The sequence below is a fragment of the Pogona vitticeps genome, chromosome 3, assembly GCF_051106095.1.
Source record: "Pogona vitticeps strain Pit_001003342236 chromosome 3, PviZW2.1, whole genome shotgun sequence".
In the NCBI taxonomy this organism is placed as follows: domain Eukaryota; kingdom Metazoa; phylum Chordata; class Lepidosauria; order Squamata; family Agamidae; genus Pogona; species Pogona vitticeps.
In genome coordinates, this window is record NC_135785.1 from 175,422,795 (window position 1) to 175,438,096 (window position 15,302).

Here is a 15,302-nt window from a genome sequence, read left to right on the forward strand (position 1 = left end):
TTCGGGTGCCTGTGCAGTGAAAAATGGCTCCTAAACACAGCGGGGAGCCATTTTGAGCACCCGGTGGCCATGTTGAAACCCCGATGATCAGCTGTTTCGATCATCGGGAAGCGAAAATCGGTTCCTGAAACAGGGAACCGATCATCACGCAGCGAAATTCCCCCATTCAAAACATCATTTTGCGATCGCAAAAACCTCGTCATAATGCGGATCCATCATTAAACGGAGTGCCCGTCTTGCAAGGCACCACTGTACATTTTACCAACATATTAAAAATGGTTGTTGTGGGTTTTTTGGGCTCTTTGGCTGTGTTCTGAAGGTTGTTCTTCCTTAACGTTCCGCCAGTCTCTGTAGCCGGCATCTTCAGAGGACAACTCTTGAAATGTTAGGAAGAACAACCTTCAGAACACATCCAAAGAGCCCAAAAAACCCCACAACCACCATTAGATCATTTTGCGATCGCAAAAACCTCGTCATAATGCGGATCCATCATTAAACGGAGTGCCCGTCTTGCAAGGCACCACTGTACATTTTACCAACATATTAAAAATGGTTGTTGTGGGTTTTTTGGGCTCTTTGGCCGTGTTCTGAAGGTTGTTCTTCCTTAACGTTCCGCCAGTCTCTGTAGCCGGCATCTTCAGAGGACAACTCTTGAAATGTTAGGAAGAACAACCTTCAGAACACATCCAAAGAGCCCAAAAAACCCCACAACCACCATTAGATCCCGGCCATGAAAGCCTTTGCGAATATATTAAAAAAACCTAATCTTTAAGAGGACAGAGTTTTACCTGGGTAGGGAGCTTGCCTGCATTGGCCGGCTTACTTGTGGACCATGCTAAGGTATGGGCTGAGCCACAGGCCACTCTGTTAATCTTTTTACCCTGAAGTGCTGCAACCAGGCGTGGCCTTTGGATAGCATTAGTTGTTCCATCTCCAAGCTGTCCTTCATCATTATCTCCCCATGTATAAACTTCGCCTAAGCCAATAAAATAATAATTTTACCACAGATAATACTCGTAGAGTACAAAGTACCAGTTACAATCATGGTTTAGTGAAGTTCAGTCAAAGACAAATCCATCATATGTCATTTCAAATTCCAAATACCATAGCTGAGCCTGCTGATGAAAACCACAGCCTGCTTAGTGTTGAGTTTAATCCACCAACGATAAACATAATATTTTTAAAGATAGTGTCATGGCTACTGAGTACTAGAAAGCTCTTCCAACATGCTGATCACTCAGTGGAAAGAACTTCAGGCTGCACAGGTGAATGATCCCATAGGTGTGAATCACAGAGACCACAGGAAAAAAACACAGCTATGGCATACACTAACAAAAGGATCAAAGACAATCGGCACAGAAGAAATATTTAATAATGTATAGCCACAAATGCAGTATATATTCTAAAAAGAAAAAGCTGTTGTTTTCATGATGTAATGCAATGTTCTCAACCTCTGGCCCTTCAGATATCTTGAACATCTGTTCCCAGAAACCATGACGATTGGCCATGCTGACTGTGCTTCTGGGATATGAAAACTGCTGGCTTGATGTGTACATAAAAACATAAAAGCTTCCAGTTCATTCAGCCTGCAGTAGCCTTCCCTATTTGTAACCCTCAGCTACCTTTGTATTTCTCTACTCTATCACTGACACGGTCTCCCTCACTTAATCTCACAATCCACAAGTAAATTCTACAAATTTCCCTGTCATTATATGAGGCATTTTCTTCTATTGTAACACTAAAAGATCAGTCACAAATTCTGGTTTACATGAGGGGGTTCTGCTTGGTATCACACATGGGATGAAAATCTGTTTTTTATTTACTTCAGCAACTTCCAAGCCAGTGCCAGGTCTAATTTTTTTACTGCCAGTACCTGTATATCAATCTCATATACATTAAATCACACATAAAAGGGTACTATATATGTCTCCTTCTACTAAATAAAGGGACTATGCTTGGAAGATTTTCTGCACAGATACTGAGGGAAACATTTCAGAACGCAAGGCTACGGGAGTCTTCTGTCACAAAGTACCAATATAGCTCAAACAGACAGATGTAACAGACTTTTGTAAAATGCTGAACACAACTGAGACCCTGGCCCTATTCAGACATTTTAAACAAGGTTTAATTTGAAAGTGTGAGCAGGAAGAAAGCTCCAACCCCATCCTGTCTCTGTCTCCACATGACGAAGAACAGCCCACCATTAGTGCCTGTATCCCTCCCTGTGACCAAGAACCCTGATCCTCAATTTTATGGAGAGACTACAAAGAAGTTCAGCAGAAGTTACTTCACACAGTCCCTCTCCTCTGCAGAATCTTTTCTGAACGCCTGAATAAAGCTCATGCTCACTTCTCAGGTTACAAGAGCCGAAAGAAGAGAAAAAGCAAACAGTTGTTCTACCTACCATCCTCGGTGCAACACACACAGTGCAACGAGCCAGTTGCAATGGCAATGACCTTCTTTCCTTGCAAGCCCTGGACTTGTCGAGGTCTTCGGACATGGTCATCTGACCCATGGCCTAACCGATGGTAATCTCCTTTGCCCCTACATGCAGCATACAGGTTTAATGAAATTGTTTTGGTCAAACAACAGGTAACTTTCTTTCTCTACCTGCCTACCTTGGATGCATTTGAAGGATGCAGATTTGTGATATGGTTCACTCCCCTATATTTAAACAGCACATACTAGACACACAGGTCTTAAGATGGCTCCTAGTTTCTACTAAAGAACTATGATTTTACAAATATTGCAGTCGTGGCGCAGCGGTTAAACTGCTGTTCTGCAGCCAAAACTGTGCTCACCACCCAGGGTTCAAATCCCAGGTAGCGGCTCAAGGTTGACTCAGCCTTCTATCCTTCCGAGGTTGGTAAAATGAGTACCCAGCTCGCGGGGGGGGGGGGGGGAATGTGTAGCCTGCATAATTAACTTGTAAACCGCCCAGAGAGTGCTTGAAGCACTATGGGGCGATATATACTGTAAGCAGCACGCTTTGCTTTGCTTTTTGTAGTTTACAGGAACAGCTCAGTGGGTCAGCCTGCCCAGCTGCAGAGCCACAGTTGGGAGTTCAAATCCTCACTTTCCCTCCCTGGAAAGGGGCCTGCCAAAAGCACTCAGAACACCTGTGCCTGATGGCATTATGAACTTTGCCATGTTGCGTAATCTGCACTGTCCCAGAGTGTCATTAGGAGAGACTCCTAAAACCATTTCTGAATGCTTAGAAAACTGTGGATTTACAAGATGCAATCACCTTGACAGCATATACAGTTGTGCCCCGCTTAACGATTACCCCGTATAATGACGAATCCGCTTCACGGATTAATGGGGTATTTTTGCTTTGCAACAATCGGTTCCCTGCTTCGGGAATCGATTCTTTGCATTACGACGATCAAAACAGCTGTTGGGTTTTCAAAATGGCCGCCAGCTGCTCAAAATGGCTCCCCGCTGTTTTTAGGAGGCATTTTTCACTTAACAGGCACCCGAAAATGGCCACCGTATGGAGGATCTTTGCTAGACGAGCAGGTATTCAGCCCACTGGAACGCACTGAACAGTTTTCAATGCATTTCAGTGGGCTCTTTTTATTTTCCCTGACAACATTTTCGCTCTACAGCGATTTTGCTGGAACAAATTAACATCGTCAAGCGAGGCACCACTGTAATTAATTGCACTGTTCTTTAAGACAGCCATTCTCAACCTTTTTTTGGCCATAGCCAAAAAACCCAGTTATGAAATAAACACAGGCTGAATCAGGATTGTATAAGTTGCATAATGAACCTTATAAGGCACTATATTTGCCGGCGTACAAGGCGACCGACCGTAAAAGACGACCCCCCCTACAGAAGAGGCTGGGCAGGCGGCGGCAGGAGGAGGAGGAGGAAAAGGGAAACGGGTGGGTGGCGGGCGAGCGAGCGCGCTGGCTCAGTAGTGAGATGGCAAGGAAGCGGGAAAGAGGCTGAGTGGGCGGCGGCAGGAGGAGGAGGAGGAGGAGGAGGAAAAGGGAAACGGGTGGGTGGTGGGCAAGCGAGCGCTCTGGCTCAGCAGCGAGAGGGCAAGAAAGTGGGCAAGAGGCTGAACGGGCGGCGGCAGGAGGAGGAGGAGGAAAAGGGAAACGGGCGGGTGGCAGGTGAGCGAACACGCCGCTGGCTCAGCGGGGCGGCAGGCAGTCCGGCGGCGGGCTCTGGCCGCTCAGGCATGGGAGGCTGTGCTTCCCTCCATCCATCCAGACCGACTGCCTTCCTCCCCGGCCAACGCAGCCCTGCGTCACTCACTCAACGGCGGCGGCAGCAACGGCTCCTTCCTGGCCCAAATGAAGTGCACCCAGTGTACAAGACGACCCCCCCCACTTGGAGGCATGTTTTTTGGGCCCAAAAAGTCGTCTTGTATGCCGGCAAATACGGTAGTATGCACAAAATTGTTTCCAGTCTGTGGTCCCTTTCAAAGGTGTTGGGGGGGAGAGGATGCCATAATGCCCCTGTTGAGAATGCTGCTTTAAGATATACTAAGATATTCTAATTTTTTGAAGGAGAAAATCAAAGAACCCACCATAGAAAAGTTCCATTAACATCAACAAAAGTATTATGGAATTTTACAGAGTAACAGATTCATCTGAGTGGGTGCTGTTATTGATTAGACACATGAAGTGCATGCCTGAGGAAAATGAGTGTAATCCACAAAAGCTCACACTCAAGCAAATCTTTAAGGCACCAAAATACTTCTGGTTTTGTAATATGTGCCAGAACAGATTAACATAGTTGCCTCTTTAAAGAGCAATGTAATCTTCATAAGATTTTTGTAAAAGTGATGGACAACCCACAGATGACTACTATTAATTTTTTCTTAAGAAAAAATGCAATCAAAAATAAATGCACTTACCAAGTATACACTGCTCCAGACTTGGTAAGCGCTACAGAAAATTGTGAGCCACATTCAACTTTACGTACTCCAACACCTGTGAGGGAATCAATCTAGGGGAGAATAGTTTAAATGTAACTCAAAAACAAAATCACTGCAGACATTACAATACACAGAAGAATAAAACTGATGTGCACTCTGACCAACAGTTACTTGAAAATTGATTAAAACTAGCTGTTATTGGGTAAATTTCACATTAGTTCCACCTACAGTAGACCCCCTGAAATGAATAGAACCTGTTGGTAGCTTAAATTGCACTGATTTTAGTGAATCTGGGTAGATTTGACATTGAATTTAACTCACTACTTTGACACGAATTATTCTAATTAGTCTGATCCTTGTCTCAGTGCTTTTCTTTCTCTATTTAAGAAGGGCTTGGCTTATGAAGACAATAATCATTCAACCACATAAAAATAAGTACAGGAAATGAAAGCAACGCAGGAACATTCTCTAGTCTCAAAAATGATTCCAAGCAAGATGGCAACAGTTTCTGGAAATGTCACAGAAATACACAGAAAGATGGACAAGAAGTACCACATAGATTTTAAAAAGAGAAGTATGCATTTGACTTCACTGGAATAGTTAGAATTTATCAAGCAAGGAAAGGAACCAAAACATGAAAGACTGTCTGCTTATATTTCTTTAAATTAGAAGGAGCTGCTTTGGCCTTCCAGATGTTTCAGGAACACAAATCCCATGAACCTTCAAACATTAGTTATGCTCACTAGGGCTGATGAAAGTTATAGGTCAAAATATATAGAGAGTCATACATTCCCCATTCCCATTTTGAATGGTTTCATAAACGCTTGCTAAATTTAAAAATGTTGAGTAGCATTTTTGAAGAGGGTGGCACAAGGACAAAAGAGCAGGACAGAATCTGTGAGTAAATGGTAAATTTAAAAGTGACTACAGTCACTAAGAAAAATCTAAATCTTCCGCAGTTTCTTACAATTTTCCATGTTGAGCCTGTGAGGGCAGAGGGACCAAACGAAGAGCATCTTCTTGATGGTATTAAAATCTGGGAGGTTCATACTGGAGGATGCTGTTTTTCAGACATCCTGGTCTCAAACTGTATGAGGCTTTATCTGTCATAACCAGCACTCTGAGTTGGGCCACAAACCAAACTATACCCAGTAGAGCTGTTGTAACAGAGGGAGTATATTCTCTCTCTATCTAGAAACAGGATTGTTAAGTTGTTCTATCTTTTTTTTTAATATATTGACTTCTGACATCCAAAATACCTTCATGGGCACTTTACAACCATCGCTGCCTCCCCTCCCAAGTTTTCCATAATCTCCGTCTCCCCATGACCAGACGGTATCATCATCTGTCAAACAGAGTGTCTGTGCATCTCCACTGCCACAAGCGATGTCAATCACACGGTAGCCCTGGAGTGCTTCCACCTGCAAGACAAGAGGTTTGTTGGGAAATACTTTTCAATTATCTGATATTTCAGATGATAAAGTAGTGGGAGTGCACAAAAACGTATGCAGCTCCTCTCATCATGGAGAGGATGTATATCTTTTCATACAATAACTACCTCTGTTTTCCAACATCCTATTCAAGAGCTTGAAATTTTGGGGTCAAGAAACAAAAACTTATTACGGAGTTGATGGGAGCATGTTGTAAATCAGAATACAATTAATAACAGTTTTTAAAGAAAAAAACATATTGCATTACAATAGGTACTTTCAGAAATAGTATTTATTTTGATCTAAAGAACAGAGCCACACAGAAATCTCTGTCCCAGGTGAAAGGCATGGCTGAACTTGAGGAGGAATCTGAGGTCATCACCACTAAGACAAATACTTGTACAAAAAATTGTACAAAAAATTGTGGTGGTAAAATTGACAAGAATGAGTACAGTTGACTACTAATTATCCAAGACATCTCTCTGGGACGAAAGGATACAGCAGAAGTTAACGGTTGTTCATGTCTGCCAATCTAATTCATGTCAATGGAACTTACCCCAAAGATGGCAAAATATGATAGCTTATAGCACTATATTTCAGGCTGGATGTGTAAATACTCTCCTACTTCACAAATAATCTTAGTTTGCAACCATTAAAATGATTACTGAAACAAGCAACAAAAACTTCCTCTTACTAGTTTGGGTTTCAACTGGTCCTCACTGTCTCCATGGCCAAGACGTCCATATCTTCCCTTTCCCCAGGTGTAAAGATCTCCAGCAACAGTAATACATGCACTGTGCGCTCCACCAGCTGCTATGTCAACAACTTCGATGCCCCTCAAAGACTCAATTACACGAGGACGATCACAAGGGCTAAACAAAATTAATTGGAAAGGAAAATCAGGTATCAAGTACTAATTAATTGCTCATTTGATTTTTATAAAGCCAGCAAGAAGCTTCAGGAAGTACACAGCCCCAGTGAATACTCTGCCAGCTAATTAGAGACTGTGAGATGAAAATGAAATATTACATCCTGTTCTCATAATTTTGAAATGGATTGGTAGAGTGGGTAGGCCAATGCTGAACCCAGGCAAAGATCCAGAAGCATCATGACTCTAGGTATGGTTTTGCCTACTACAGCCTCTCTTTTCATTGACTTGTGCCATGGACGGGCATTATGTTAAAACTTCAACTCTGATGATACCTCAACAGGGGAAAGGGCTGATGGAAGACTCACTCCAACAATATCTGGACGATTTTGGTCATACACTCTTATACGAAGCTATGTCAGTGGAGCCTGACAAAAGCAGGATGAACTAAGTCTGTTCTTCCACACAGCACTGGCAGAGTATAACAGATGGCACAACTCAAAACTGTACCATCCAACTGTTGCTAGTCTAGGTGGAACAGTAAGGCTTTTCTGTTTTGTTATTCAATACTTTAAAATATATTGTCATTAATCTAGTTCTTCTATTTCAAAATTTGCTATGTCTACATCTTATATTTATTGAAATACTGATGCACTACCTTCGGTTGCCATGACCTAGTTTGCCATCTTCTGCCTCGCCCCAGGAATAAACTTCCCCTTCCGATGACAGCGCAAGACAGTGCTTTCCTCCTGAATTCACAGCCACTTTCTTTATAAATACATGCTGAATGGATTCTAATAATGTTGGAGTAGAAACAGACTCAGTCCCTCCAATTCCAAGCCTTCCACCAGCTCCATATCCTGTTGCATACAACTAAAAGGAAGAAAAGACCCTGTAATTGTATGAATTAATCCCACAACAAAAGGCATATTCAAATGTTTCTTTGGAGAACACTAGTGACATTCATATGGAAAAAGGAAGACCCTAGAACTACTTACTGTTGTATCATTCTACTTGCCTCATCAAGAGACCTAAATACTCTTCCTATATATACTTGGGGCAGATTCCTATGCTTTCTCTGGAAACAGTGGCCTTTTCCACATGGTTATGTTTTAGGCAAACTAGATATTTAAAATCATACATCATTAAGTATGAGAAGAATCTGTCCTTTCTCAACAGTCTGTTATAGTATAGGAGGATGAGGGAGGGCAGGAAATAACTGCATGATTTATCCATGTGATGACCTGTTTTGAACACTAACTAGTCCAGCAAGACGATTTATCATACAGAACTTGCAAGTGTAGAAGACAGATAAGGTGGCAATCATCTCTGAACATCCCTCTGTGAATGTGTGAAGTCAGCTGAGTGATCTTGAAAACTTCCAATGGAAAGCTGTTGCAATATTCCATGCATAACAATTGTGTGGTTTACTGTACTAATGCAAATTATTCCATTAATTCACACTTTGGTGACCACATCAGATCTTTCCTTGAACTAATCTGACACTATATATGCTTACCTTCCCATCAGCAGTCACTGCAAAAAGTGTCTGCTCACCACCAATTAATTGCACTGGTCTAAGGGTGGCCAGGGCTTCGCATGGAGTTGGAACTTTGACCTTAGCTCCTTCAATGCCCCCAAGCTGTCCTCTGTGATTATGGCCCCAACCGTAAATAGTTCCACTGCCTCCAGCAGAAAGTGTCCAATCATCTGGTCGCCTATTGAGAAGATAATAATAATGATAGTTTCAAATCCCCCTAAAACATTTACTTTTTTGCATATCTGAAGTTGGAATGCCATTCAACAATATTAAGCCAGCAAATGACCTGTTCATCCATTGCACAAGTTGTTCATCTTGCTCTCTCTTGAAAACATCATGACTCTCATGCAAAACGTCCATGTTTTCATTATCTGCCATTAGTTCACGTATCTTCTTGGCCACCTGCAGTATTAATCAAACCACTTAGTCATCTGTTTAATCACAACATATTACAATCCATGGTGCAGACGACACTGTTTCATATCCCCTTGGCAACAAGAGCATTCAATCAGGCACTAGCATCTCTCACTAAAATGAGTCAAGCCCAATGTTGGGAGGCCTCCAACTTTGCCCAGCAGTTTCATTTGACTCAGGGTAGGCAGCATAAATTGAGATTTTGCTAATTTATCCCATTGCCCATGAAAACCATTAAAGTATTCACTCTTGTATTCTACTATTCCAGCATCACGCTATCCAGCTCTTCAGTACCTCATCAAGGAAGAGGCGAGGCAATGGTGTTCTCTTATCAAGGGCTACAGCAACCCTGGAAGCCATGCAGTATCTTCTAAACCAAGCCCATTTGTGTGTCTCTGCACAGCAGGGAAGAGTATCCAATTCCAGATCGCAGGCAAGTGCTACAAGCACCTACAAATAAAAACAATTTATTTGGGAAGCACAGGATTTAAGATGGACCTGCCAGTCATATCAATATTGCTTGTTTCTTGTGCTAAAAGTAATAAAATGAAGCTTTTAAACTCCGTCGCTTGTTTTGTTACCAAAACATGCCTTCCCCCAGATATCCCTTCTTCTTTCAGATTCTGAAGGTTTCAACATTTGCTTGTCAGCAATGCTGAAGGCCCTTCTCAAGTCTAACTTCTAAATGATGCCCAGTTTTTGCACCTTGCTAATTACCTTAAAGAAAGGACTGTGAAGTAGTTGCTTGCCACCTCTAACGATGGGGTCTTCATAATCAAATTGCCGCTGCAAAGCTTCAGGAAGGCCTTTAACCAGAGCAGCTAAGGCACTGCCAGTGAAACTCTGGGGAAAAAAGGTTCAAAAATCACGGGTAGCTTCTAAATGAGTCTTGCAGATGGTTGTGTTTTGTAATAAAAGATGGTAATTTAAATTGATAAATGTTATTGAATGGGGCGGAATAAGAATCTATGTAACTACAGAAGCCAATCACAGTTTAGTGGTATTGCCTGAACTATAAAGTGTATGTGCTTCTTTTTCATTTTGTGACTGTAATTACACAACTCCACACAATATGCACCAGAGAAAGGAGTTTAAGTTAACCTATATGAAATCCATCTATCAAGAATCCAGAAGAAAAGGACTTCTATATGTTCCTGAATGTGTATGACATTACATGACTCATTAACTCTGAAGAGTCCTGTGAATGACCTCAAAAATCCATGGTGTTTCCAGTGGAATTACCATAGCTCGTGCTTCACCATCATTATCCCCCAAAATTCGATTGATGTTGATCGACTGGCCAAATTCAGTCGTCAGCAACTTTCGCAGTCTTTGTAAAGCCCACATCCTGTGGCCAGCAGCTAAAAATGCATGAGGGAAAAATAAATACAGATAAGGTTAAGAAAAAAAAAATCAATTTTTTAAATATATAAATCAGAAGCATGTCTGAAATTACACTCACCTAGAGCACTCAGCTGAGCACATGCTGCCAATGAAGCTGCTAAGCGAGGAACTATGCTCCTATTAGAAGCAAAATTCAAACGGAAATCCAGTAAACATGTTACTAAATCCATTGAAGGGCAAGAAAGTATGCAGCGATCTGAAAGAAGATCTTTTGGACCTGGTGACAAAAAACAATATTAGTCATGCCAATCTAATATCTGCAATAACATTTCTAAAAAATACCACAGAGTCTGAACTGCAACCCAACCTAGGCTGCTGAGAAAAGGAGAGAAAATAAAAATCAAATATGGACTACAGTTTAATTCAATGGATGGCAACAGTACCTTGACTCTATAGTTCAAACTTGGGACAGATTCACATGATTTCCACTGTTCCTAAAATTATTACAGTTAACACACTAGGGCATCAGAAGGTTTCTCATGCTGATTTTTCAAACAATAGCCTTTTTTATCAGAAGTACTTGAAAGAAAAGATCACTCTGATCAAGCTTTTCATCATGTGAACTGGACGTTAACCACATGTTCCCTAGCACAGACACACTCAAGCTCTTCCCCCCCCCCTTAAGCTGCTTGTGAAGATCGCTACCAGTACCTTTCCCATTCAGAAGAAAATAAAAGGAAGAAACATGCAATTTCTATTTCAAAACCAGATATGACATTCACCTGCGGCTGGCATGATGGGATAAACTGTAAAGCGCCAGCCCCATCCATTCACAGAGCCATCACTGATGAATTTCCATTTTAATTCATCTCCAGGAATGCGCAATTCACTAGACCAGTCAGACCATTCACGACCTGTAGGATTTGAGTGAGGCAGACTACTTAGATTATTAAATCTACAGAATAAGGCTTAATTTTTACTTTTTTAACATTGCCCTTTAAAACACAAAACACAACAACTGTTCTTAAAATATATTAACTTTGCTGAGGACTCAATAAACAATTCCTAAAATGTAATCTGCCTCTAAAATGAGCAGAACCATTACTGTAGTTGCAGAAGACAAATAAGAGCAAACAAGAATACAGATTTAAGTATTGGCTCTTCTTCTGGAGACAATGAAGGAATAACATTAAGAAGTCTGACTGTGTCCCTTTTGCTTTACAACTTTTTGCAACTCAAATATAGGATTTACAAAGCACTGGAAGCATGCCAAATATGAAGAGGCAGACAAAAACTGTAAGTAATAAAACAAGACCAATTTATACAAACCAGAAGGATTAATAAAACAGTAATATATCCCATATGTTTCCATTTAGGATGAGGGAGTAACAGGAAACTGTGTAATTTCATCACTTCCAATCTATCAAATGTTTTGCAGGTTAAATGTCATGGTTACTGTTCTACAATGATATCTGTTATACAGTGGTGCCTTGCTTAGTGATGTTAATCAGTGCAGCAAAAATCGCTCCTAAGCGATTTCATCACTAAGCGTTTTTAAAAAGCCCATAGAAACGCATTAAAACATGTTTAATGCATTCCTATGGGCTTAAAAACTAACCTTATGCGAAAATCCTCCATTGCAGCGGCCATTTTCAGTGCCTCTAAAGCAAGGCAAAACAGCGGGTGGCCATTTTGTTTACCCAGCGGCCATTTTGGAACCGCCGATCAGCTGGCCAAAAATGGGGGCTTTGCGATGATCGCAGGGAAGCAATCATCGCAAAGCAAAATTTCCCCATAGGGGCCATCGCAAAGCGATCGCTCTTGCGATAGCAAAAAGTCCATAGCAAAGCGATTTCATTGCTATACAGAGCGCTCGCTATGCGAGGCACCACTGTATATGTTTTCCAGACTATTATTTATTTATTTTATTTATTTATTTGATTTTTACCCCGCCCCTCTAGACCATGTCTACTCAGGGCAGCCTACAAAATAAAACAGAACAGTATAAAAATATATAAAATCATAAAATTACAATTACAATTTCAATTTAAAACAATTAATTTAAAGAGAGGATTACCAAGATGGAATAGGAAAGAAAAGAAAAAAGGAGAAAGACTTAATTGACTGGAGGGAAGGCCTGCTTGAATAACCAAGTTTTTAACTGGCTTTTAAAAACACCCAGCGAGGGTGCCAGACGAATTTCTGTTGGAAGGGTGTTCCACAGCCGAGGAGCCACCGCCAAGAAGGCCCGGTTTCTTGTTTTTTCCTTCCGGGCCTCTCTCGGCGTCTATTACTCCTATCAGCAAATCACCCTGCTGATAATTCATGAACAAGCTAATAAAAATAGACATAGAAAGAAACCATCTGATATTTTGTATCACTACCTGATCTGACAGAAACTATTCTGTTGACCCCATCCATGACAGTGAGTGGATCATGGCGTCGCTCTGTAGAACACTGGCGGTCAAATTCGACTCTAAGTCCTTCAGCACCTGCATATTGAAAAAAAGCAGAACATTTTTAAAACTTACAGAAAAGCACCATATTGTTTATATTTAGCTCAATTTTTGTGTTTGATAGGATTTCTTTGTCCTTCCTGGCAGCATAATTTAAAACCCTGCAGGATGAATATCGGAAATCCAGTTAAATATTAATAGGTCATGCTTGCTTTAGAAGTGCAGGCCTAATCTAGAAGTTTAAAGGGTGTTTTGTGAACTCTTGAGTAATCAAAAAGAGATATGTTTTCATTAAACCAAGAAATTTTAAATGATGCTGGTTGTAATCCTCTTGGTATTCATGTAAGCTTTGTATAACTTGCCACAACTAATTTGTGGCCAAATGACAGTGTGCCAAGGCACATCTGGATACAGGGCCAGATATATGACTGAGAAACACCCTGGCACCTTTCCTATTAGAATGCAGGGAAGTGCACAGATCTTACATCAAAACCAATAGAATTCTGGCCACTGACAAACAACAAGGACACAGCTCCTCCTCTGAACCCCTCAGTTATGTAATAATAAATAACACAAATAAGAACTACTAGACTGCATAAACACTGATAAAACTGTGAATAATTATTGCCTTGTTACTATCCTGACCATTACAATTACATGCTGAAAGATGATCAAGCAATCCTAAGATGACGTTCATCAAAATTCACCTGCCATCTTCTTGCCAATATTCATCAAAGAAGCTAAGCAGCTTGTGCAACTGAATCACGTGTACTTTCTATCTCCTAAACTGAAGGCATGTATACATTCACACTACAATTTACAGTAGACGTATGAGTGTTACTCTTTCAGTGTACATTCAGCACCTGGTATTTTAACAGTTCCACTGGTGGAAGTATCGTCAGTATATGGATGACTACTTTCAACCACCACAGGTTGTGAAGACAAACGACCACTCTGTGAATCAGTTGCCACATCTTCCAATTCTGTAACACACAACTCCAGCAGCATATCAGCAACCTGGAAATACAAACTGGTTGTGATTCACTATTCCTGCCATAGATTAGTCAATATATTAGTGAATTTTATAACAGCCTTCTTCATATGGTTGCAAAAACACAGGCTGCTTGAAAGTGTGCAGGAGCCCAATCCTGAGCGTCCTTATACAAATGGAATCCTTGGAGGACATGCAGCACAAAAGCATGTGCTTGGCTAAGCATCCTTGAAAGTCTTCCCATGACTGGGAACACCACCTAGGGATAAAATGAATGGAATCAACTGAAGGTTTCTCCACAGAACATTGAGGAGACATGAAACTAGTATTTTTCATACCGCAACCTTGCCAAGGTCATTTTTTTGATATCTTTAATAATATCTCTGTGTTTATGTGCACAGATGCACATGCATGTTCATGTATATCTGCCACAGTCAAGAAACATTTCCTTTTTAGATTACAACTCCCAACCGTCATGCTGATTGGAGGTTTCTGAGAGACAGGAGTCCAAACAAGGATTTTTTTCCCCCAAACCCTAATGTGAGCACCAAAATGTTTCCGTGTCTACAGAAAACTCTTAACCTTTCAGCAGGAATTTAAATGTCAGAAATTCCAGTATTTGGAAACCATCAGAGGACAGCCAGTGTATCGCAGACTTAGGTCACTTTCACCAACCTGAGGATAAGCTGTGCCCATGCCGGACAGCACAGCTGAAAGAACCTCCTTCCCCTTCTCTCCAGCACGACTGGACACAGCCAGCTTCAGCAGGTCAACCATGACCCGAGTGTCATCTGGTACCAAGAGGCCAGTGAACTCATCCAAGTACTGGGGTTCTGGGCCAGAGACTTTACTTTGGCTTTCCACATCCTTCAAAATAAAATGGAAGATGCATGTAGGAAATAGGGCAAGGAAAACACTACAACAAATGAATCTCAGTATAGCGTATGTCAGAAAAGCACAAATAACGTGTTGTATCTACATTGCTGGATTTTATGGACATACAAACTATCAAGCTCATTTTCAGTCTACTTGCTAAGCCTCTACCACTGGCATTTAAAAATACAAAGAAAACAACACAGTTCTTTCAAGTGACAAGTTCAGGGATTCATAATAGATAATAAACAGCAACAAGGCTACATTAGCCATGATCCCGTTGCGTAGCTTTGCCAGTGTAGCAGCCATTATGTCACCAGTAGTGGCACTCCTGACAGGATTAAGGCCATTCTTTATAGTGGCAATCATTCTAAGATACATTTATATCTAAGATACTTCCCTAGCTGAATAAATGAATGAACATTTCCATAATGAGGTAGGTAGCTACTTTGTTCTAATGGATTAAGACATTCTATCTACAGCATCTGGTCACCT

At 41.1% G+C, this 15,302-nt stretch overlaps 1 protein-coding gene across 4 annotated transcripts in view; it reads right to left on the reverse strand.

Annotated features, from left to right (window-relative positions):
* HERC2 (HECT and RLD domain containing E3 ubiquitin protein ligase 2) overlaps positions 1-15,302 on the reverse strand; it is a 129,662-nt gene that overhangs the window by 13,460 nt on the left and 100,900 nt on the right. For all 4 annotated transcript variants that reach the window (XM_072994438.2, XM_072994437.2, XM_072994439.2 and 1 more), the window contains exons 69-84: positions 14,610-14,801; positions 13,807-13,960; positions 12,872-12,979; positions 11,270-11,401; positions 10,606-10,764; positions 10,386-10,504; positions 9,861-9,986; positions 9,438-9,593; positions 9,016-9,131; positions 8,709-8,907; positions 7,848-8,062; positions 7,016-7,193; positions 6,151-6,312; positions 4,871-4,962; positions 2,405-2,544; positions 789-976 (exon numbers count right to left, since the gene is read on the reverse strand). In XM_072994438.2, coding sequence (XP_072850539.2) covers positions 789-976; positions 2,405-2,544; positions 4,871-4,962; positions 6,151-6,312; positions 7,016-7,193; positions 7,848-8,062; positions 8,709-8,907; positions 9,016-9,131; positions 9,438-9,593; positions 9,861-9,986; positions 10,386-10,504; positions 10,606-10,764; positions 11,270-11,401; positions 12,872-12,979; positions 13,807-13,960; positions 14,610-14,801 — 2,436 coding nt within the window. The remainder of the gene's footprint in view (positions 1-788; positions 977-2,404; positions 2,545-4,870; positions 4,963-6,150; positions 6,313-7,015; positions 7,194-7,847; positions 8,063-8,708; positions 8,908-9,015; positions 9,132-9,437; positions 9,594-9,860; positions 9,987-10,385; positions 10,505-10,605; positions 10,765-11,269; positions 11,402-12,871; positions 12,980-13,806; positions 13,961-14,609; positions 14,802-15,302) is intronic.